We start from the raw sequence: 23,377 nt of genomic DNA on the forward strand, positions 1-23,377 counted from the left end.
AAACCAATAATGTTGGAACGTGAAGCAAAACCTCATGTCGGATTGTTGTTCCAATATGAACCATTTTAGCAACCTGTTTGTGAAATAAACTCGAATCAGACATTAACTATGCTTTCAGTTGTAAAACAGAACAGAAGTGATACCATCACCCACTCCCACAACCATCACAATATCTCCATCTTCTTCATCTAACCGTTGAAGCAAACTCGCCCATGTTGTAAATCGCGATCGATTGGTAAAATCCACACGACCTCTTTTTTTTTTATTTCTTCACTTTTTATTTTTTTTTTTGATCTTTTTGAAAAATTTTTCCAAATCGGTCCTATATCAAACAACGACAAACTATACCAGAATATGCCACCAGCTCATAAGAGTCACAATTTCCGTCCGGAAAATGTCTTGAAACGTGCTGAAGATTTAATCGCCGTTGGACAAAAGGAAGCCGCATTGGACACTTTGTATGAGCTCATCACTTCAAGAAGAATCCGTTACTTGCAAGTCGAAGACTTGGAGCCTATTGCCAGCTTACTTATTGAATTGGCTGTCGAGTTAAGGAAGGGAAAGTTAGCCAAGGATGCATTGCATCAGTATAAGAAAAACATCCAGATGTCTGAGCATGGATTGGAATCGGTCCAAACTATTGTTCGTAAATTTATTTCATTAGCTGAGAATAAGTTGGACGAAGCACAGGCCAAGGCTGATGTCAAAATCGACCAGGATGAAACTGCAGAGGATGATTTGGAAACGGCACAAACACCGGAATCTATTTTGTTGAGTGCCGTTTCAAACACCGACACCGCTGATCGTACTGAAAGAGAATTGGTTACTCCATGGTTGAGGTTCTTGTGGGAAGCATTCAGAGCAGTTTTGGATATCTTGAGAAACAACTCCAAATTGGAAGTTACTTATTCTGCTATTGTCAACCAAGCATTCAAGTTCTGCTTAAACTTTAAAAGAAAGGCCGAGTTTAGAAGATTGTGTGAGTTATTGAGAGTTCATATGCAAACAGTCACTACCCAAGTCAAGACTTCATCTAATAATGCTATTGATTTGTCAGACTCTGAGACTGTGCAACGTTATTTGGAGCAAAGATTTTCTCAGTTAAATATTGCTGTTAAGTTGGAGTTGTGGCAAGAGTCATTCAGATCAGTTGATGATGTCCACAGTTTGATTACTGCTTCGAAAAAGGCACCCAAACCAACTATGATGACAAACTATTACGAAAATCTTGCCAGAATCTTTGCCGTTTCAGATAATACCTTGTTTCACGCTGCTGCATGGAACAAGTTTTTCAATTTGTACGCTCAATCACCAAAAGCCACTGATGAGGAATTGAAAAGGTATGCATCTATTTTGGTCTTGTCTACATTGGCCATTTCCCAAACTGCCATACAAGATGCCGACGATCATAAAGCAAAGAATTCAAAATTGTCTTCATTGTTGAATTTGACACAAGTCCCAACAAGAGATGGTTTGATTAGATCCATTGTCCAAAGAGGCATTATCAAGTATGTCGATGGTCCAGTTAGGCAATTGTTTGATTTGTTGGAAAAGGATGACTTTCAACCCTTGTCTGTCAAGAAAAATGTTGTTGAGATTTTTAAATCCATTGAATCTGATGATGAATTTAAAAAGTATATTCCAACCTTGACTGAGGTTATTTTAATCAAGATCTTCCAACAGGTTTCACAAGTTTATGACACTGTTAAATTAAACTTCTTGGTTTCATTGGGTGTGTTTACAGGAGTGCAATATTCTTTATCTGAAGTAGAAGTTGAGGAATTGATTGTCAATGCCGTCAAAGATGACTTGCTTTCATTAACCATTGATGACGAAGCTGGTGTTGTTTCCTTCAGATCGAGCCCATTCGAAGATGTTACAAATTCGTCTACTCGTAAGTTGCAAATCTCGCCAGCCGAAATTGTCCGTTCTCAAATCAGCAAGTTGGCTGCCACTGTTGCTGAGTCAGTCCAAATCATTGACCCTGAATTTGAGACTCGTCGTAAGCAAGCTCAAGAAGCCGCGTTACATCGTGCTATGGCAGGCTTGGTTCGCGAACAGCAAGCTCTTGCCGATAGGACCAAGATTATCGAGGAACGTAAGATAGCTGCTGAGAAACGTAGACGTGAGGAAGAGGAATTGCAAGCTAGATTGAAACAAGAAAGAATTGCTGCTGAGCAAAAAGCTGAACAAGAAAGATTGGTACAAGAACAAGAACGTAAGAAGTTGGATAAATTGCAAAAAGAACGTGAAATGATTCAAGAAAATGAAAAGAGAAAACTCGCTGAGGAGATTAATGCCAAGGGTATCATCAAGGTTGATTTGAACAACTTGAAAGATTTAGATGCATCTAAATTAAAGATGATGCAAGTTGAACAATTAAATAAGGACAGAAAAGAGTTGGAAGAGAAATTGAAAGGTACCTTTAAAAAGTCAGATTACTTGGAAAGAGCTTATAGACAATACGAATTGAAGTTGTTGGATTCTGAAGCTGAAAAGCAAAGATTATTGGAAAGTGAGAATTACGAGATTGCCAAGAATGCCAAAATTGCTAAAGCAAGGAAGGACTTTGATAATTCTATTGCCTTGAAGGAGCGTTTCCAGCGTATGTTGCCTGATTACACTTCATTCAAAGCTGATCTTGATGCCAAGAATGCCGCCAAATTGGAAAAGTTGAAACAAGAAGCTCATGAGAAATTTGAAAAGGCTAAGCAGGAAAGAATTGAAAAGGTCAAGAGGCAACGTATTGAGGAATTAAAGGTTAGAAAGGAGAGGGAACGTAAAGCCCAAGCTGAAGAAGCTGCCAGAAAGGCTCAAGCTGCTGAACATGCCAAATTGAAGGAAGAATTGAGAAAGCAAAGAGAAAAGGATGAAGAATTGCAAAGAAAGAGGGACGAAATTGCCGCAAAAGCAGCTGCAGAAGAAGCTAAACCAGATGTTCCATTGACGTTTGCTCAAAGAATGAAATTGAAGAGAGAGGGTAAGTTAGCGTAGAGAAATAGAGTAATAAAAAGCGAATCATTTTTCTGTGCTTATTTTTTTGTTTTTTCTTCTTATTCCTCTTCTTTTAACCAAATTACTTTCTATAGACAAAGCATATGACACCGACAGTTACGGTAATAGGATCACTCAATTACGACTTGGTCACATTCACCAATAAGGTTCCCCAAGGTGGAGAAACCTATCAGGCCAATTCTTTTGAAACTCATATGGGTGGCAAGGGGTTGAATGAGGCAATTGCTGTGGCCAGACTATCGCCACAGAATAAAGTCACCACCAGAATGGTTGGCAGGATTGGAACCGATCAGTTTGGAGCAAGTTTGAAACAGTGTCTTGTTGATGCTGGCGTTGATGTGTCCAATTTGAAAACGGTTGATGGGTCATCGGGAGTCGCTGTGATTATCGTTGAGGAGAATGGAGAAAATCGAATTTTGATCACGCCTGGATCCAATGGACAATTAAAGTTGTCCGATGAGGAATACTCATCGATATTCAAGGGACAGGACGATTCGTTTGTCGTGTTGCAGAATGAGTATCCCGATACAGCAAAGAGCATTACCTGGTTGAAAACACACAAGCCAAAAATAAACATTGCGTACAATCCATCACCATATAAGCCTGAGTTGGTTAATAATGACATATTATCAAAGATTGATTTGTTGATTGTTAATGAAGGAGAGGCACAGGATGTTGCGAAACATCTCTTGCCAAATTTGAACCTCACGCACTTTGAAACATTGGCAGTTGAGATTCAAAAATTACTACATCAAGGGAATATCAAAACCGTTGTTATTACCATGGGCAGCAAGGGAAGTGTATTCTACAATGGAGAATCAAATCCAACTTTTCTTCCAGCTAGAAATGTGGAAACAGTGGTTGACACAACAGGTGCGGGCGACACATTTTTCGGGGCGCTTGTATCCAACCTTGCATTGGGTCATAACCTACAGGAAGCAGTCACTTTTGCCACTGCAGCCAGCAGCTTGGCTATACAAAAAAAGGGGGCTGCAGAGGGTATACCATTTTATAAAGATGTGGATAGTCTAATATAAAGATGTAGATAGTCTAATATAATAAATTCTAAGCTTTTCTAGAACGTACTTTCTTTTCTTCGCCAGGGACTGGAGTGGCTTCCCTACCAGTAACATAAACGTATTCATTAACTTGGGCAGCAACACCACCATGAACAGATTTGACAATCTTGGATTTCTTTGAAGACTTTCTTCTATAAACGTCAATGTAGAAAGCAATAAACAAAACCAAGTAGGATGACAATATAGCACAGCCCGAGTAAGCAGAATACAAGTTTCCTGCGCAATCACCACAAACTGGCAAGATATTAGTGTGATTTGGCAAAAAGTGGAGCACAAGCTTTTGATAAGTGGCAAAGTAAACAAATCCCAAGTCCAACACAAATTGGATGATTTGGAAACGAGTAACCCATTCCTTCCACCAAACTCTGATGCCTCTAGCGGCAAGGAAATAGTACCAGTACATGACAACATGAACACCCAAGTTTAATGAAATTGGCACCCACGAGATCGAAGTATCACCAATCAACTGGGTGTAGCAAAGTAAGGCAGTAGCACCATGATGATAAGTGTGTAAAAATGTCAATTTCTTCTGCTTAACTACCAAAAACACGGTATCGATAAATTCAACAAATTTAGTCAAGTAGTTCAAGTAGTACAAGCAAACCAACTCCTGAGTCCATGCATTTGGTGAACAAATGGCATAAAACAAACCATGATGGTAAATCATAGGCACCAATTGTTCAACCATCAACGTCAACAAAGTCAACGACAAAGTGGTCAAAAACAAATTGTGGATTTGAAATAATCCATTTAGTACAAATGGCTTAATTTGGAGTTTCTTGAATAAATAGTTTCCGCCAAAAATAACAAGATAGTATCCAGCAATAGTTAACAAAACTGGGTGTAAAGTTGAAAGTGGCAACTCTCCTTGCACAAAGCGAAACTCAGCAGGAACAAAGTTGCCACCGGTAACTGTTGATACAAGGTTGTTGAAAATAGGCCATAACTTGATGCCAAATGGGGTATCCCAACTAATAGGTAAAGACATGGTCAAGTAAGGAAGAAAAAGATAAACAAATGAAGATTAAATGGAAAAGAAAAAAAATTTTAATTTTAGGAAATTCAGAATTTGTTAATTTCCACGCGTTTGTTTCACTGGTGGGGAAATGTAGACGGTAAACAAAAGTATTGATATAGAAGCGTAGCGTAGATTGTGGAGGGAAGTTGCATAGAGCGTAGAACATAAAGTGCTGATCATAGAAACTGGAACCAAGAGCCATGGCGTGGAGCCTTGGAGTCCCTATCACCAGAGCTATGCATTCTCATTGCTCATCAAAGCTTTTATCAAAACTTTTGCGCGTCAAAAGTTTTGCCAAAATCTTTGCATCTGAAAAATTAGCTCTTTCTCCACAATGAGCGAATCCTCATCCAGTGACTCATCTTCCGAGGAAGAGCAGCAGATTTCAAAGCCAGTTTATGTCCTGAAGAAGCAAAGGGATACCTCTAAAGAAGAAGAAGAAGAAGCACTGGCGCCATCATCACACCACCAACATCGTCAAGCTTTGCTTTCTCAGTTAGAACTGAAGCAGGAATCAAAAATAGAAGAGGACACCGATGATATAAATGCTGTTGATGATACCGACGATTTAGATCCACAATTGGAATACGAAAATTGGAAACAACGTGAAAAGATGAGGTTCTTACGTGATCAACAAATCATGAGAGAAGCCGAAATGGAAAAGGAACAGCAATTGCAGAGGAGACAAGAATAAAGAAAGACGCAAAAAAAAAATATTGAACATAAAACAAAGCGAACACATTAGATCTTCACATGTCGTTGGTACCACTTCCAGAATCACTCGTACCGTTCCTTGATCCATATTTGCCCAAGCCAATCAATGAGAAGAGACCCTTTGTCACTTTGACCTATGCCCAGTCATTAGACTCGCGGATTGCCGCTCAATCGGGCGTGCAAACCAAATTATCGCACTTGGAAACAAAGACAATGACACACTACCTACGGTCGAAACATGATGCTATTCTCGTGGGGATTAATACCGTTTTAGCCGACGATCCGAAATTGAATTGCCGGTATGATGGTGGGAGTGGTGGTCAAATTAAAATTAGGCCTATTGTGTTGGACCCGTTGCATAAATGGCAGTATAGCGAGTCGAATTTGCGAAAAATTTGCGATGCTGGTCAAGGATTGGCACCGTATATTCTTGTCGATGAACTGGTGAAGGATGTTGAGCAGCCAGTGCTACTCAGTCAAGGTGGCAAGGTGGTGAAATTGCCCTTGCTCAAAAATCGAGCTAATAACTGGCACATGATTTTTGATAAGTTGTACGAAATGGACATCGAGTCCGTCATGGTTGAAGGTGGAGCCTGTGTGATTAACGACTTGCTTGGTGGATGTGGACCAGTTGATAGTGTCATTGTCACTGTAGCCCCTGTGTTTTTAGGTGAGAATGGAGTACAAGTCTCACCCAAAACTGGCGTCAGTCTTACGGATGTGTCCTGGTGGACAGGGATTCAAGATAGCGTACTTTGCGCTCGATTATAATTACTTTTATTTTTATTTTTACTTTTACTTTTACAAACAGATTCTATAAGATGCATAACGTCCAGAGGTTTCTGATCTTCTAATAATCTTCACCACTTCGCCTCTCTTCAACCCCAAGTATCGAGCCACAGGGTCTTCTCTCTGGATTCTTGGCAACTGCGACTCCTTCAACCTATACCTCTCCAACAATTCCTTTTTCTCATCTCTGCTCAATTTAATATGTTTTGGCACCAATTCATGATGAGTTATATTTACAATCAAGTCATTTTCTTGAAAAGTTTCAATGGTGGCTGGTTGCACCGTGGGGATCAATTTATTGGCACTGGGTGTAATACCATTCTGGTAGATGAATATACCAACACTGAAATTCTTTTCGCTAATGTGTATACAGAAATTCCTCATTGTTTTGATACCAACACTGGCTTCATCACAAAATTCAACCCAAAGTGATCCCATATCGGGGAATTTCTCCAATTGTTCGGCTGTGGGTGTAGCTTGGAAACACATGAGTTTACGTTGTGGCTCTCCCATAGAATTACACACCTTAGTTCGAAATTCTTCCAAAGTCATGTCGAGTTCTTCTTGCGATATGTAATATCCCTTGCATTTTTGTTAGTAATCGAATCAAATTCAAATCTCCGCCCCCTTTAGTACATACTCTATCCTTGACCATCTCCTTCACCGTCTTGTACGTCCTGAACAAGCGGGAAATAGATCTATCGTTGTCGTCCATGTTGTTGTTTAGTGTGTTTATGTGTGTGTGTGCGTGTGTATGTGTTGTTGTATAAGGCCAGTGGTGTGTATCGCTGGTGCTGATGAGATTTGATGAGAGCTGAAAAAAAAAAAATTGTTAAAAAAAAAAGTACGCAATACTAAGAGTCGTGTATTTTAGTCAAACTTCCTTCTAAACAGTAGCTCTATATCACTACTACTTTTCCAAATCTTTGTTTTTATAGTTTGCAACGTCATAGAGTTACTCAACTCTTGCCCTTTGCATTCCAACGCCAACCAATCTGTCGGTTTCAACTTCTTATCCTTCATCTCTTTTGTACTAGCTTCAAACTTGTCGGTTAAAAAGTAGAGTATTTTTGACACTCGCAACATGTTGTGTGACGTTAATTTGATACTACTTTCCAATGCTGGGAGCGACTTGATTTTGCGTTGCGATTTGCCACCAATTTTAACCGATGGTGGTAGACTGAAATAATCAACCTCAAGCAAGCGGAACGTAATCTTTGGCGACTCTTTAATGCTGAATCGGTTGTATAGGATCGGTTGTCCAATCCAGCGTGGTAACGAGCAACGCAACTCATTGATTAGCTCCTGTTGGGGAAATTCAGGTAGGTTGTTTATGTCGCATATCTTGAAATAACTCAAGTCTCGGTAATTACCCAATTCAGGCGAGTATTCAAAAAGGATGACATTAAAATCTGGTGGGAAATGTTTGGGATTGATTACGGGGAAATACTTCAACTCGTCATCGTTATCTGGGTTTAAACAAGGGTTGACATAATTGACTCGAAGGACAGACTCGCCTGGCTTGCTCCTTTCGTGGTATATTTTCTTGTTTGTTTGTAGCAAGCTCATAATAGTGTCATTGTACAGAGGGATTGACTTTGCCAAGCTTTCTTCTGGCGTGTTGAGAAACTCGCTGAGTGGCGGATTGAGAGGCATATCGGCAACACTAGCGCTGGTTGAGTTGATTGGCGATGCTTCATTAAGGCTCCTTTTGGATGGTTTCCTCCAATTCTTGAGCCGACTAGTAATACTATCACTATCGGTTGTCTTCTGCTGCTGCTGCTGCTGCAACTGGCGGATCTCCTCGCGCATTAGTTCATCAAACACCCATTCATACATGGTGTATCCATGGAAAATAGAATTCAACAAGATTAAACCGAGATGGAACCGGTCGTCATCACTGACGCTGATTTTGTGGTTTCCCATTCGTGCAACCGTTTCTGGGTGATCTATGCTGAGGTATGGGTAATCCTTAACCATGTCATCGTAGTATATCTCCACATTCATGACAGATGTGTCTTTAATTGTCACCAACAATTTTCCGGCCTTAATTTCAACCTCGCACCAGTTATTAAGAGTATCCAGACTCTGATATTTCTGTACTAAATCGTCCATTTCTTTGATTCGATATTCCAACTCTTTACCCGTGAGTAATTTGTTGTGGCGACTGGGGAACTTTAACAACTCTTTACATATTAGAATATCCCAAATTCGAATATCACCATTAAGGTATAATGCTATGATTTGTCGCTTATTGTTGAATATTCGTTTTGAAATGACACTATGCGGGACAATCTCGTACCTGGAAATAGGCTTTGAATTAAATGGGATAGGCGTTATGTGCTCAGCCGGGTTGAGTAGTATCTCAATCGGTGTTGAATCAACAAACTCGTCAACTCTCCCATTGCCATCCCCCATGAATGGGTTGGCAAACTTGGGTTCCTGTTGATATGCATTGATAAACTCAATCGAAGCTCCGCCATTTACATTTAAAAACATTGAATTGTACGATTCAGTAGGCTCGGTGTTTTCCACTGAATAGGTACTTTGCATCTCATTGTTTGGCGTTGTATCCATCGACAAGTGGCTCACCAAATCGTAAAATGCCGAGTTCAAATCTTCATTGGGTTGCGATTGCAAATCATCAATCAACGAGTCGTCAACGGGCGAGTAGTCAACACATGTTTTCAAAAATTGGTATTGGGCAAGACTCGATGTGTTGGGGTTGACATACCTGGTTAACGAATCATAATCAGATATGAATATGTTGTCGTCACCATGGCATATAGACACAATTGGCAATTCGTTCCGGGCAATGATTGTAGAAATGCCCAATTTTTCATCAATCGACGTGCATTCATTGCTAGTGAAGGTGTTTTCAAAAAATCGGTCTTGCTTATTGATAAACAAGTTTGACAAGTCAGTCTTGACTACATTTCCACCTCGATCACCAGAATAAAATTCACACATATTCCCCAGCAATGACCAAACGGGGAAATCATGAATGTCAAAGTTCTTGTACACTTTGAATGTCCGCAAATCCCACATTTTGATCAACGTGTCTGAAGATCCACTAAGGAGGAATTGGTCGTTCATCAATAAACATCGGATATTATCCTGGTGCCCAATGAGGCTTCGTATAAACTGCGACGATCGCGAATCATATAAGTTGATTGTATTGCTAGGACCACCCGTGCTAATCACATGGTCATTCTTGGCTAACGAGTAAATCGATGTGGGCAAATTTCCCGTTGCTCGGTTTTCAATGATTTGTATTGGCCTTAGCTGATCCAAGTCCCAGTATACTACATTGCCATCCAAACCACCACTAACGAGATCAGAAGAATAGGCAAGCTTCTTGATGTAGTCGGTGTGGACATTGGGCAATTTGTGCACTGCATTGCTCGCCAAGTCGAGGATCTTGATTGACAAATCGGATGAACATGAGGCTAGGTGTTGATCGTTGTTGATCAATTGTATATCATTTATCCAATCAAAGTGGAGATTGTGGCTGTTTGTGATTTTAAAGTCTCCTCCTTCGGGAATGGTGTGGGGGAGAGTGTTGGATGAAATTGCAGTTTCTAATTTGAGAAGTGACTCGTGGATGTCTGAGGACCCGCTTTCATCTTCGTCGTAGACACCTTTAGTGGTGGTATTAACTATAGAGGCATTTTCATGTTGCCACGTTTTGACCGTACCGTCTCTCCCCGCAGTGTACAACCTCAGCAGAGAATACTGGGTTGCATTTATAGGGAGTATGTGGTTATCGTTTGAATTGGTGGCCCCAATTAAAAAGGATAGACCTTTTTTCTTTGTACATTCAGCAGATGCCATTGTATTCCTAGTCGTTTGAATAAGATTCAACAAAGCGAGTTCCAATGAAGATAATGAAATTTGGTTGAGTAAAAGAAGAAAAAAAAAAGATTTTATCGTGTTAGACTTGAATAACAATCTCCGAATTTGCTGCACGACTTTTATTTTTGCAGCCAGTTATCTAATTCATCAAAAAATGAAGCTACTCAAGGGACATTAGCCAAGAGGAAACTACTCAACAATATAATGTTTCTTCCTATTGAGGGTATGGAGGATCCTCATTGTACTCAAGGATAATTATAATTATCCTTGAATTTTTTATCACTTTTTGTGCGCACTATAGAAAACTCTTTCAGAGCTAATTCTACTTTAACTTTGATACCATCAATATCTCGTTGAACACTATTCTTACTGTTCTAGCTAAGTATTACAAAGAGGTTTAGTTATGCTATCTCAATGTAATTTATCTGAGAAAACTGACATTTACATGAATTGGTAGCTATTGTAGACAAGTTCTCCATGCGTATCACCAAAAGAAAATTGCTCGTAGCACTTCCTCTGTTGTGGTTAAAGGAGTGAAACTTATTACCAATAGAAACTACAAATGTGTAAAAGTGGCAACAGTTATAGAAAGTATATAAAAACTGCGATACATTTCGTAAAAATCAATGAAAACTCATCAACATTATCATCATAAACATAACCTGCATAATCATCATCATCATCATAGTCATCATAAGAAGGACACCTAATAATCCTTTCTAATGTATTTGAAGTTGGATTGGAAATCATTCTTCAACACATTCTTCAATGCTTTGTTTTCCTTCTCCATTTCTTTGAAACTCTTCTTCAACTCAGCATTCTCATTCTGCAAAAACTCCTCAATCATAAGTAATGCCCTATTCTTTCTTTGCAACTCTTCCATTGTCTCGGGCTCAATCTCTTTAGCGTGTTCAGCAATGTTGTCAATGTCAAACTCTTCGGCAATCTCTTCGATGTCCTCTTGTTGCTCAACATTCAAGATTGCTTCCTTGATATCTTCTTGGTCCATGGTTTGAGACATGGACCTTTTGTTGTTGAATTTGTGTTCCATTGTGTATTGTGTCGTCGTTGTTGTTGGTGTTGTTGCTTAATTTCAAAAACTGTGAGCTGTCGTTAGTAACTGCCAAACGCATTATATCCTTGGATTAAGCTGTTGTACTTACTTTACTCCTACAGTTAAAAAGATGCTTTAAACAGTATAAGCTAAATTGGGAGATGAAAAGCAAAATAAAAAGTAAAAAGTAAAAAGGAAAAGGAAAAGGAAAAGGAAAAGGAAAAGACGTGGTAAAGAGAATAAATTTATGGACGATTTGAAATTGTATTTATACTTTTTAGAAATTTGTTGTCGACAATATACTAATTTTAGCAAGTGTCGTATGAGTAGTAATAAATATATATATATATATATATATATTGTATATTGCATATTGTATATATATTTTTTATATAGGGAATTGCGATCGGAGGACAGACAACAACAACAACAACAAAACTGCGGAGTAAAATTAAATTCTTTCTCTCCTTTCTACAATTTTGTGACAACCAGAAAAAATCACCCCACACAAATTCTTTACAACCAGAGCAAATTCAAAAGTTATACGAAAACGTATTTATACATATTCCTACATATTCCAAATTGCAAAGTGTTATTAAGCATCATAGTAATCATCCCATAATGCCATTCTCAATTATTGAGGAGAAGAGGTTGGTTGCAATAAGCCTATTGATTCTATGTGTGTATGTGTAGTGTGAGTTCCTGGCATCACAAAAAAAAACTCTAACTCGACAAAATGTTCCTTGATTTGTTGCTTTTCTTTTTTCTTTTCTCTTTTGTCGTTTGTTGTTTGTCGTTTGTCTTTTTAGCAACAAAGCCAATCGGAGGAGTTTTTTATTGTTCTCTGTTGCAACTGGACTGAAAATACAACTATAAGAAGCCAAAACGGCCCAGTGCATTGTAGGCTAGGCATGGAGTCTAATTCTTGAAATATAAAAAACCTTTTTCTTCTCTGTGTTGTATAGTTTTAGTTTAGTCTCTAAGTCTCTTTAACCTCTTTGGATTTCTTGCTTTCCCTACTTTTCTCATTGCTTTCATTTTAAATAGAAACGTTTTCTTTACTTTTGAAATTCATTTCAAATTGATTACAACATTTATTACACCCCTTCTCCTCCTTCCCCCTCCCCCTTCTCTTTACCTTTCTAACTTCTTTTCTTCTTTCTTTTGGTTGTTGAATTTCACCTAATGGTAAAACTTTTTGAGGCCAGCCAGTACAGTTTATTTCATTAATTAATTTTGACTCTGTAGAGAGTAAGGAAAAAAGACTTCGAAGTTTAGATAAAGGTACAATGAGAAACAAGAGAAAATTACCAATTCCAGTCACAGTGAAAACTTCATTGATTTAACATCTTTGCTTACTGTCCAATCTAATTATAACAACACTTATTTGAGCTTGAAGAAAAGTTAATCAATGAAGATTGTAATCATTCTTTGTTTCTTTTGTGTTTCAGTTTGGTTACACAAATTCATTATGATAAGAAACACTTTGAATTGAAAGTGAAAAATATTATCGAGGTTCAAGTAGACTCTCCACCATAGACTTTAAGTCTTCCTTTTTGGTGCAGGGGTGGATTGAGTTCCCCACTTTCGAAATGTAAGTCATATGCTCCCAACTTTTGTTTTCGTTTCATCGTGTCCAATTTCCATTGCAAATGATGGGAGGTGGGGAGAGAGAAACTGTCTATAACCAATGGAAATAGTATTAGTAATGTCTTTCGTAAAAATGTGCGTACGATAAAATATATATGTATTTATCATTGATTTCTAAATTATATAAACTATATATTTTTATGTCCAAAATCTGTCATATTTATAATTTTCCAGATTGGATATCTCATCATGTTGAGATGAGATGAGCCTGAAAATACTTTAAGCTGTATTTTGCCATTCGGATATTTACTTCTTGGCTTGACCCCTGAATGTGAAAACTCACACAATTACTACATTCCTATACATCAGCATTTACTATCCATCAGCACCAGTTTAGTTTATCTTCTTTTGGAGACCGTAACCAACACTTGATTGTTAATATTATCGTTCCACAAATGTGCTTAGGATAGAAGAAAAAAACAAGAGTTTCGGAGGAAAAAAATGGCAAAGTGGTAGCTAAAAACATTGACAAAGCAATCACTATTGTAAATTGGAAGCTTTCATGGGTCAGACTTGATACAAATGGAACGAATTAAAATTTCAAAATTACTGGACTGGATCTTTCAAACGACCAGGAAGGCCAACAATTCAGTGCAATAGCGCAGTTGTCATAAGACTGGGTGGCCAAGCTGGTTAAGGCGTGTGACTGTTAATCACAAGATCGAGAGTTCAATCCTCTCCCTGGTCGTTTTTTTTTAATTTTTTGCCTTGAAAAATTGTTCTTTTTTAGTTCAAGGGTAAAGTTGTACCACCATTCCGTGTAGCAGAGAGTATCAAAGTATTGAACTAGGTTTTTGTTGTTTGTTTTTACGTCTCATATGACTTCATTCATAATTATGTGCATTGTTTTTTTATTCTTCTATCTTTTTCGCTCAATTTTGTTGCAAATTTGTTTTCCAACAATTTTTGACATGTTCTCAACAAGTCTACGAATTAAAGAGGTTGCTTTAATGAGAATTTCGAATAGTGGGTAACCAAACACACTATCCAGTGGCGGTGGTGGGAATAGACAAAATGGTTATCTGTATACAAATTGGGAAACAAACCAACTTCGGTAATGTCGTTTGATTAAGGAAATTTAATGCCACTCCTTGAGTAGTCACCTACAAACTACAACACGGTCAATCAAACGTAAAAATGTGAGTACTATTTCAAGCTGTATTTGTGGTACTGGACTACTGTGCTAGGTTGATTTTAGTGCTTACTAAAGTATAGAAAACCAATCAGAGGAGTCCTTTCAATACTGGTCCACCATGGAAAGGCTTCTATATAAGTAATTAGACACCAATAATTAATAAGTGAAGCTCGTACTTCTTTAATCACTGGGCTTTGATTTCTCTTTATCATGGCCAGTGTTCTCTTTCATTGTGAGAGGTTAACAGGTACAGCAATCTATCCAAAATCTACTTGCTTTAGAACCTCCCTGCTATCATATGTTAACACCATACTTGCTACAGAGAATGTTTCCTACTTCTAACTACACATAATGAGCATTACATGAGCACCTCACATCATGTGGTCACTTTCATTTAGGGAAAACGTGACTTAAAACTATTGCGTGGCAATACAACAGAAAACTTTCTTGCTAAAAATCACTGATATGACGCAGTGGTCAAAGCTCCCATAGTTTAGTTGGTTAGAACATTTGTCTCATAACTCACAGCAGTAGTGTGACATCAGAAGATCGTGAGTTCGAACCTCACTGGGAGCATTTCTTTTTTTTATTTACTCTTTAATAAATGGAGCTATACTGGCTTTGCAATTTTATTTTTTGGAATCTGTAGCTATTATTACTACACCACTCTGCTCTTTCTCACCACCCCTCGAGCACCCTCAACCTTTTCTTGAGTCATCTTCTGAACCGAATTTATATTGCATAACGCGAGCCAAAACTTTTCTTTGCTTTTGTAAACAAAGAGAAAAAATAAAATCAAAAAAAAAAAGAAAAGGAAAACATGCGCTGAATGTCAACACAAACAAGACCAATGCCATATGACGCTTTACACTTGAAGTCATCAAATCGAAGCATGGTCGAAGATGACAATACGTGCGCGCCACCGCCGTCACTAAGTTCTTACAGTATAGAGATGCTCAATGCAAAGAGGAGAACAAATAATTCACCAGTCACGGGGATCTACCACCAAGACTTCCCCGACAGGTCCACTGAGTTGAGAAAGAAGTTTATTGCTGTGTTTGGACACACGACTACCACCACGGAAAACTCACTTTCAGATGGTCTTATGGAGGATAAATCGGGTTCAACGTCAAAGTCTACCCTCACTGGTACAGAAAATCGTTTGAAGAGAAGAAGGTATGGCAAGGTGCTAGGTGCACCGAAGAGGGCGAGTCAAAACAATACATTGGAAGATGACTATATTGACGAAGAATTGATCAAAAAGAATGTCGAGGAACGAAAGGAAGTGAATAAATCTCCTGCCAAGCGCCAGCCCTTGAGTGATATCTCGAATGTCTTTAGGAAACCAGTGACTCCAAAGAAGGATCTAGCGGAAGCACCAGCACCAGTATCAGTATCAGTACAAGCTCCAACACCAATAGCGCCAGTAGTTCCAGTAGCGGCAATGCCCCCTATTACAGCATCAAAAGCAGCACCACCCCTACCCACCACATCTGATCCAGAAGAACCACACGACTCAAAAAGAATATTCATCGTCAATAACAAGAAATACGAAAAATTGGAACTATTAGGAAGAGGAGGGTCATCCAAGGTCTACCGCATAAAGGCAGCAAATGGCCATCAATTTGCATTGAAGAAAGTAACACTAAATCAAACAGAAGACATCTCGTCTTTCAAAGGGGAAATTGAGCTACTTCGAAAATTGAGAAACTACAAGCGAGTAGTCAAGCTTTACGATAGTGAAGTGACAAGATCATCCATATACCTAATAATGGAAAAAGGTGACATTGATTTGGCATTGCTATTCCAAAACAGGCTCAACATGAACCTACCCTTGGACTTACAGTTTGTAAGATACCACATGTCGGAAATGTTCAAGTGCGTAAAAGATGTACACGATGCTGGCGTTGTGCACAGTGACTTGAAACCAGCCAACTTCCTCATGGTGCGTGGGATTCTAAAAATTATCGACTTTGGGATTGCCAATGCCGTGCCCGACCATACAGCAAACATATATCGAGAGTCTCAAATAGGAACTCCAAACTACATGGCCCCTGAAGCATTGGAAGAGGCAAGTATGATTGAAGCAAAAAATACGACTTGGCGAGTTGGTAGGCCGTCGGATATTTGGTCGTGCGGATGCATCATGTATCAATTCATCTACGGAAGACCACCATATGCCTCGCTAGCGGGTACAAAGAGGATATTGGCAATCATGAACCCTCAGTATAAAATACAGTACCCACAGTTTGGAATTGGTGATGTACCAGTGCCCCAAAGTGCCATCAATTTGATGCAGAATTGTCTCGCGCGTGAACCTGATGAACGGTGGACAGTAGAGCAATGTCTAAATAGTGACTTCTTCCACCCAAAGGCGGTTGATGAAAACTTTATTACAAAGATTGTCCACCAAAGTGTCAACTTGGGATACAACAAGAGAATCTCGGGGGAGGGAATCACAACCGAAGCCTACGACTCAATGGTAAATGACATTATAGAACAGATTAGAACTTATAATTGCTAATAATTATTTTATCTAGGTCCCAACTTTTGTAAAACTCTTGGTCCTTGCTCTTCCCACTCTTGCTTTGAGATCCACATGTGGTCCTTATCGGCCATGATATTTGCCAAGACTGCACCCCCAATGAAAACCATATTCTTTCTTCTTGGCGGATCTTCAATTCTAACTTTAAACTTGTCTAATCTAGTAGCATCGCCATGTAGGACCTTGGTCAACCACAATTGCTTGAGCTCTTTTTCCAACCTTGATGGCAATCCGGGATACATTGAGGATCCACCCGACAAGACAATCGCCTTGAACAAGGAGGACCTTACGTCAACATCAGCCGATTGGATAGTATTGAACAATGTCTCGCCAACTCCTGGTTGCTCGACATCAACCAAGTGTGGTTGAAATAGACATTCTGGTGCTTCAAATCTTTCACTACCGACTTTGATAACTCTTCCATCAGGCAATTCGTAAGATTCAACCAAGGTTGTGGTTTCAGTGGCCAATTTCGAATCAAATTCCAAGTCATAACTGACATAACATAGCTTCTCCTTTATTTGACGCACAGTTTCAAAATCAGCGGTTCTGTTGAATGCATAGCCACGGCGGAAAAGCAAATTTATCAAGTGTTTTGTAACATCCCTTCCAGCAACATCCAATCTCTTTGTAAGGTGGTTTAAAACGACAGACTCGTAAACGGGGACAATATGGGTCACACCGTCACCAGAGTCAACAACCACACCCGAGCTCAACCCTTGTGCGTACAATGCTAACACTGCTTGAATAGCAACATAAACTCCGCCGAATCCGTATTTCTCAAACATGACCTGACACATTGTTTCCCTATTCTTTAAAGGATTCATTGGAGGTTCGGTCAACAATATCTTTTGTCCTTGAGGGTTCAATTTCATCTTGTCGTAAAAGGCATAATCCCACAAGTGTTCCATATCTTCCCAATTCTTTATAATACCATTCTCCATGGGATAGTTTATCTGAAGCAAGGACCTCACTTGGCTTGCTTCTGATCCACACATCACATTTTTGATCTCGATATCGTCCGGCACAAGAAGGTTTCGTTCTTCTGCCCGCAATATCGGTCTTCCGACCATCGAGGGGAAGGTGTAGTCGGGAAAATTGGTGCCTGCTCTACCAATTTTCACAAATCCTGTTCCTTGGTCAAGTACTATACTAATGGTCAGTCATTGTCTATATTATATAGCTGATGCGATACTTACCAATTGGCGAACTCATGCTTAATATATTGAACCCGAACGCTTGTTGAATTTTCCGGCCGTTCAGTTTTTTTCTGAACAAAATGATTGTCAACGATTTTATTTCCATACGCTACCAAACTCCTATACCAATATTCTATATGCAAACGTTAAATACGAAGTATGACTTTTAATTTCAGATTCGGTCTTTGTCACTCCAAGCCATTCGTACCCTTCTTCACCTTCTTTTACTTTAGCACTTTTTCTCGCCGACTTGAATGTGTCGTCAGATTTAGCTAATTTTTGAGGTGGTTGTCCGGCTCTCAAACTTTCAATCCCATGCTGTTTCCTCACTTGTATGTCTTTGATCCTGTTGATGGCGTTGTTGACATCTCTCTTCATCTCTTTGCGCGCTTCCCATCTTTTTGCAGCAACTTCAACCATTTCGATGTTTGTCCACCCGTTTTCCTCCAACGCGGTCACCGTTTTTGCAACTTGTTCAATGCAAGGAGAAAAGCAGCATATCCCTACTTGTTTCTGTTTTGCAATGACTGAATCCAAATGCGGTATAGCATCCCAGGGAGATGGCAAATCTAAAAACACCACATCACCATCAATCGTGTCATCCACATTGAAACCTCCAGTACAAACGTCGCGATGCGTAATGACGGTATTTGTCAACCCATGGTTCAGCAACTCCGTTTTTGCCTCCAAATACCTAGGTTCATGAAATTCAAATGTAAATACCTTCCCGCTCTCCCCCACTGTTCTTGCAAAAGAATGTGTAAATGAAGCTGATCCAGTTCCGGCTTCAATAACTCTTGATCCAGGTCGAACATTTAATCGCTGTATAATGTATGACGAGTCAGGTGTGTAAACAATCTGAGTTCTATGAGGTAATGACAAAGTCCACATCTCCGGGCTTGGGTACAACAAGTGTATGAATCCGTACCCTTTTGCTCCACGCATCTGGGCACCATACTTCATACCAATCATTGCAGAATGGAGAAAATGGCCATAACGAGTATTGAGGATTTCTCCACTCTTGATATATATAGGTTTGATGGTGGATCTGTTGATAAATGCGAGCACCAAGTCTCCTTCCTCTATGTGGTCTCTGTAGTTAAAAAATGACATGCTAATGGTGTCCTTGGTGTATAATTCTGAACCATTTCTATATTTTTTTTTTTCAACTCTCATCGCCGATTTAAACTTTTGGCATGAAAATACTTTATTTATCAGTAGGCTGACTGGATTGCCACAACACGTTAGATGGAATTAATCGTAGTCCCCCATCGTGACCCCCTACTTTTCGAGTGCTATCCAACACCAGTGGTGGTGGGAATTCATGAAGTCCTTCAAAATTGCATCTACAATTACACTGGCGTAAAAGCACACTTCTTAGATACACTTGCGTTTTCGTTTTATAGTCCTTGCTGTTACTGGCCCTTCTACACACCTCCTACGTCTCTCTAACCCCGTCAAGTGTTTGCCTGGCTCACCAATCTCAGTCGTGCGGACAAATCCAATATCGCTCATATTCAAAAAATTAAGAAAAAAAAATATAAAAATACTCACCAGAGGCTGTAAGACAACTCCACTTGCTTCCTCCCCACCATGTCAGAGGAATCACAACCACCGCAGCAGGTACAACTGCAACCTAGCGATCCACTTGGAACCAATGTTGAGGATTTATACTTGGAAAGTTACGCTTTCACTACAGCAGCTGCTATTGTTGGGTCTGTCGACCGCAAGATATTTGTGTTGCTAAGAGACGGAAGGAACTTTTTTGGTATTTTAAGAACATTTGACCAATTTGCAAACTTGGTTCTCCAAGACACCTTCGAGAGGATTTATGTTGAAGGGGAGCCTAAAAAATTTGGTGAAATTTACAGAGGGGTGTTCATAGTGAGGGGAGAAAATGTGGTTATGATGGGAGAACTCGACATAGACAGGGAGGACGACCATTTGGAAACTCTAGAACAAATACCCTTTGAGCAAGCTGAACAAGAGCAAAGACTGAGCCACGAAAAGCTAATAAAAGAGGAAAAATCAAAGCAAAAGACATTTTTCGAAAAAGGGTTGATATATGATTTCCAACAGACTATTTTATACTAAATATTTTACAACTTGCTAACTGCTTCTACTCTCGAATCAACACTCTTGAAAAACTCATCAACTTCGGGGAACTTGGCAGCTTCTCTTCTTGACAATTGAGCCAAATGTGCTTCATCTGGACCATCAGCGATTCTCAACGTTCTATTCCAAGCATACATCTGTGCCAATTCCGTGTCTTGAGAAAATCCTTCAGCTCCAAACACTTGGATACCCCAATCAAGAATATCGCAAATGGTTTTTGGCGTCTCAATCTTAGCCATGGCAATTTCTCTTTGCGCATGCTTGGCATTGGAGATATCAATCTTGTGAGCCGCATTCAAAACCAACAACAAACACTTTTGAATTTCAATTTTGTACTTCGCGTACTGCATCAAGAACCCTTCTCTTCTGTTCATTGGGCGGCCAAAAATGGTTCTGTGATTTGCTCTGTGAGCGATACGCAACATTGCGAATTCACCAGCACCAATAGCTCTCATACAGTGATGGATCCTACCTGGGCCCAAACGGGATTGAATTAACTCAAATCCTCTACCTTCGCCTGCCAAAATTGTTTCTGGCATCAATTCAGCGGGAACTTCATAGTCTTTAAAGACAACCTCACAGTGACCGTGAGGTGCGTCATCGTAACCAAAAATACTCAAAGGCCTGACAACCTTGGCCTTACCCGAATTTATGGCATCCTTGACATTAATAACCAACACGGAGTGGTTTCTAAAGATATTACTGTCATCATTGTTTGTTTTGCACATAACCAACCAAACAGCAGTTCTTGGATCACCCGCACCAGATGCAAACCACTTGGTTCCGTTCAAAACATAGTTACCACGTGAATTCTTAATTGCAGTGGTTGCAATGTTTAAAGCGTTGGATGATGAAATTCCCTTTTCGGTCATCAAAAATGCTGATCTAATCTTACCGTCCAACAAAGGTTCCAAATATTTTTCTTTTTGCTCTTTTGTACCATACTTTGCAAACAATTCCATGTTACCAGTATCCGGTGCACTGGTGTTGGTTGCTTCCGGTCCAGTGTGGCATCGTCCTAAATACCTAGCCATCAATCCGTATTCCAAGTTGGTATATTGTGGACCCTCTTTGTAATGTTTTGACAAAAACATATTCCACAAACCCAATTCTCTAGCCTTTTTCTTCAATGGCTCAATAATAGCTGGGAATTTTTCCCATCTTGTAACTGGATCGTCGGGGATTTGTGCTTCGAAAGTTCTATCAGCAGGGATACAATACTGTTCGACAAAGTCTTTTGTCTTTTGAATAGCTTCGAGACCTCTTGGAGAGACTTTATCTAAAAAGATAGCTGGGATATCGTCTTTAACTGACATTGTAATTAGGAAGGTTAGTAGTGTTGTTGAATTCAATATAGATGACGCTGGAGAAGGAATTGCACGGAAATAATACATATATATATACACTTGCATATATTTTTTTTTTCATAACCCCACATTCCTCACCTCACCTTACCTCACCTCACCACGGAAGTGATTTTTACTGGGCTATCATATTTTTTCTTTTTTCTATTTTTTCTCTTTTTTATCCGCAGCCGGAGATTTTTTTGTGGCGGGTATTCGGGTTTAGATTACTGGAGTATGCATATACATGGTGATCACGGAGGGGTAAAAAAGACGAGAAAAAGGGAGATCAAAATGTTCCTTTTTATGAGGTTTTATTAAGAAAATATTGTTGGGGGAGATGGATGCAAAGCTTAAGTCGTCAAGAATCTGTCGTAGAGCGTTTTGAAAAATGCAGTTTTGTCGTAAAGAGGGAAGGGGGGAGGGGGAAAGACATATCGTAAAGCATGTTGTCATAAAACCTTCATCTCTCCATCGTTCACCGTTGACTAGCTTAATTTCCCTTTCCCAAAGAGGTAAGACTTACCTCAATCAAACTCAACAGGTAGCGCAAGACTAAAAGGAAAAGATGCGGACATAACTGTTCGAAAAAAAAACTGTTGCCTTCGTAATACATTGTTCTTACCAATAATCACGCCACTATGGAAATAGAATCAGATATCCCCCATATCCCCAACCATAAACTATCGGAGAAGGAGTTTTTACTCAGTACGCCAATTTCAACAGAGGAGAGACAGAAGATTTTTGGCGAATTGGTAGAAGCCATCAAAAGTGACAAACTTGCTCCGTACTACGAGTATTTACACGATCAAGTCAAGGACTTCCCCTTTGATAAATCACTTTACAAGGAACTAGCACTGGAAAATGAAAAAGAAATCAACGAATTGAAGCTGAAGATTAAAGAGGCTGAGGGAGAGGAGGAAACAGAGTTGGATGTTGTCACCACGACAACAAAGTTGGCTGAGTACTACACGCAGATTATTGACAGAGCCAATGCTACTGAAACATTAAACAAAGTGTTGGAATTAACTTCAGATACCGGTAAAAAGATTGACATTTTGTTGACATTGACGAGACTCGACTTTTTCTTCAATGACTTGCCTCAAGTTCGCAAAGACCTTGATCAGATTTCGGTACTTATTGAGAAAGGGGGTGACTGGGAACGCCGTAATAGATTCAAGGCTTACAACGGGATCTATTTGCTTGCCACAAGAAACTTTGCTGAAGCTTCGAAGCTACTTACAGACTCATTAGCAACTTTTACATCGACCGAATTGTGCACGTATGAACAGATCGCCCATTATGCAATTGTGGCTGGAGTGATTTCTTTAGACAGAGTTGATTTGAAGGAAAAGATTATTGATTCGCCGGAAATCTTGTCGATTTACTCGTCAGCACCACAGTTGGAGCCTTTGTTAAACTTGACCAACTCATTATACACATGTCAATACAACTGTTTATTTGACTACCTTTTACAATCATATGACCAGTTGCTTTTACCCAACAAGTACTTGCACGCCCATGCAAACTATTTTCTTCGAGAAATGAGATGCAAAGCTTATGGCCAATTATTGGAGAGTTACAAGTCTTTATCATTGAAGTCTATGGCAGCTAATTTCAACATCAGCGAGGACTTCTTGGACCAAGATTTGTGCAGGTTTATCCCAAACAAGAAACTCAACTGCGTTATAGACAAGGTTAATGGAATCATTGAAACAAATAGACCGGATAACAAAAACAACCAATACCATTTGTTGATCAAGCAAGGTGACGGATTGTTGACCAAGTTGCAAAAGTATGGTGCTGCAGTAAAGTTGAGTGGAGCTGAAAGAGTTGTATGAAGTAGAGTAGGGTGTATAGAAAGTT

General features: G+C 39.4%; 13 protein-coding genes across 13 annotated transcripts; 6 read left to right on the forward strand and 7 right to left on the reverse strand. All coding sequences in view use genetic code 12, as the record gives it.

Moving 5' to 3' along the window:
* Window positions 1-354: 354 nt before the first annotated feature.
* Window positions 355-4,052, forward strand: RPG1A (translation initiation factor eIF3 subunit a; the record flags this gene model as incomplete). The annotated part of the gene is made up of 2 exons (XM_051817958.1): window positions 355-2,980; window positions 3,124-4,052. 2 exons carry the CDS (start codon window positions 355-357, stop codon window positions 4,050-4,052), a joined length of 3,555 nt encoding a protein of 1,184 aa, XP_051674325.1.
* Window positions 4,053-4,080: 28 nt separating this feature from the next.
* On the reverse strand, window positions 4,081-5,082 carry FEN1 (fatty acid elongase; the record flags this gene model as incomplete). Its single annotated transcript, XM_051817970.1, has 1 exon — window positions 4,081-5,082. The coding sequence occupies one exon, from the start codon at window positions 5,080-5,082 to the stop codon at window positions 4,081-4,083; it is 1,002 nt and encodes a 333-aa protein (XP_051674326.1).
* Window positions 5,083-5,446: 364 nt separating this feature from the next.
* CANMA_000061 (uncharacterized protein) lies at window positions 5,447-5,806 on the forward strand (the record flags this gene model as incomplete). Its single annotated transcript, XM_051817981.1, has 1 exon — window positions 5,447-5,806. One exon carries the CDS (start codon window positions 5,447-5,449, stop codon window positions 5,804-5,806), a length of 360 nt encoding a protein of 119 aa, XP_051674327.1.
* A 59-nt stretch (window positions 5,807-5,865) lies between these two features.
* Window positions 5,866-6,597, forward strand: CANMA_000062 (2,5-diamino-6-(ribosylamino)-4(3H)-pyrimidinone 5'-phosphate reductase; the record flags this gene model as incomplete). Its single annotated transcript, XM_051817992.1, has 1 exon — window positions 5,866-6,597. One exon carries the CDS (start codon window positions 5,866-5,868, stop codon window positions 6,595-6,597), a length of 732 nt encoding a protein of 243 aa, XP_051674328.1.
* Window positions 6,598-6,627: 30 nt separating this feature from the next.
* On the reverse strand, window positions 6,628-7,330 carry CANMA_000063 (DNA-directed RNA polymerase core subunit; the record flags this gene model as incomplete). Its single annotated transcript, XM_051818003.1, has 2 exons — window positions 6,628-7,197; window positions 7,256-7,330. 2 exons carry the CDS (start codon window positions 7,328-7,330, stop codon window positions 6,628-6,630), a joined length of 645 nt encoding a protein of 214 aa, XP_051674329.1.
* Window positions 7,331-7,485: 155 nt separating this feature from the next.
* CANMA_000064 (uncharacterized protein) lies at window positions 7,486-10,449 on the reverse strand (the record flags this gene model as incomplete). The annotated part of the gene is made up of 1 exon (XM_051818014.1): window positions 7,486-10,449. The coding sequence occupies one exon, from the start codon at window positions 10,447-10,449 to the stop codon at window positions 7,486-7,488; it is 2,964 nt and encodes a 987-aa protein (XP_051674330.1).
* A 727-nt stretch (window positions 10,450-11,176) lies between these two features.
* Window positions 11,177-11,521, reverse strand: BLP1 (Blp1p; the record flags this gene model as incomplete). Its single annotated transcript, XM_051818025.1, has 1 exon — window positions 11,177-11,521. One exon carries the CDS (start codon window positions 11,519-11,521, stop codon window positions 11,177-11,179), a length of 345 nt encoding a protein of 114 aa, XP_051674331.1.
* Window positions 11,522-15,159: 3,638 nt separating this feature from the next.
* MPS1 (serine/threonine/tyrosine protein kinase) lies at window positions 15,160-16,833 on the forward strand (the record flags this gene model as incomplete). The annotated part of the gene is made up of 1 exon (XM_051818036.1): window positions 15,160-16,833. The coding sequence occupies one exon, from the start codon at window positions 15,160-15,162 to the stop codon at window positions 16,831-16,833; it is 1,674 nt and encodes a 557-aa protein (XP_051674332.1).
* An 8-nt stretch (window positions 16,834-16,841) lies between these two features.
* On the reverse strand, window positions 16,842-17,927 carry ARP2 (actin-related protein 2; the record flags this gene model as incomplete). Its single annotated transcript, XM_051818046.1, has 1 exon — window positions 16,842-17,927. One exon carries the CDS (start codon window positions 17,925-17,927, stop codon window positions 16,842-16,844), a length of 1,086 nt encoding a protein of 361 aa, XP_051674333.1.
* Window positions 17,928-18,173: 246 nt separating this feature from the next.
* Window positions 18,174-19,166, reverse strand: CANMA_000068 (tRNA 1-methyladenosine methyltransferase subunit; the record flags this gene model as incomplete). The annotated part of the gene is made up of 1 exon (XM_051818057.1): window positions 18,174-19,166. The coding sequence occupies one exon, from the start codon at window positions 19,164-19,166 to the stop codon at window positions 18,174-18,176; it is 993 nt and encodes a 330-aa protein (XP_051674334.1).
* Window positions 19,167-19,646: 480 nt separating this feature from the next.
* On the forward strand, window positions 19,647-20,147 carry CANMA_000069 (uncharacterized protein; the record flags this gene model as incomplete). Its single annotated transcript, XM_051818068.1, has 1 exon — window positions 19,647-20,147. One exon carries the CDS (start codon window positions 19,647-19,649, stop codon window positions 20,145-20,147), a length of 501 nt encoding a protein of 166 aa, XP_051674335.1.
* A 5-nt stretch (window positions 20,148-20,152) lies between these two features.
* On the reverse strand, window positions 20,153-21,484 carry CANMA_000070 (uncharacterized protein; the record flags this gene model as incomplete). Its single annotated transcript, XM_051818080.1, has 1 exon — window positions 20,153-21,484. The coding sequence occupies one exon, from the start codon at window positions 21,482-21,484 to the stop codon at window positions 20,153-20,155; it is 1,332 nt and encodes a 443-aa protein (XP_051674336.1).
* A 668-nt stretch (window positions 21,485-22,152) lies between these two features.
* On the forward strand, window positions 22,153-23,352 carry RPN7 (proteasome regulatory particle lid subunit; the record flags this gene model as incomplete). Its single annotated transcript, XM_051818091.1, has 1 exon — window positions 22,153-23,352. One exon carries the CDS (start codon window positions 22,153-22,155, stop codon window positions 23,350-23,352), a length of 1,200 nt encoding a protein of 399 aa, XP_051674337.1.
* Window positions 23,353-23,377: the final 25 nt, after the last annotated feature.

The sequence above is a fragment of the Candida margitis genome (genome assembly GCF_024628925.1).
Source record: "Candida margitis strain CBS 14175 chromosome Unknown scaffold15, whole genome shotgun sequence".
NCBI classification, from domain to species: Eukaryota; Fungi; Ascomycota; class Pichiomycetes; order Serinales; family Debaryomycetaceae; genus Lodderomyces; species Lodderomyces margitis.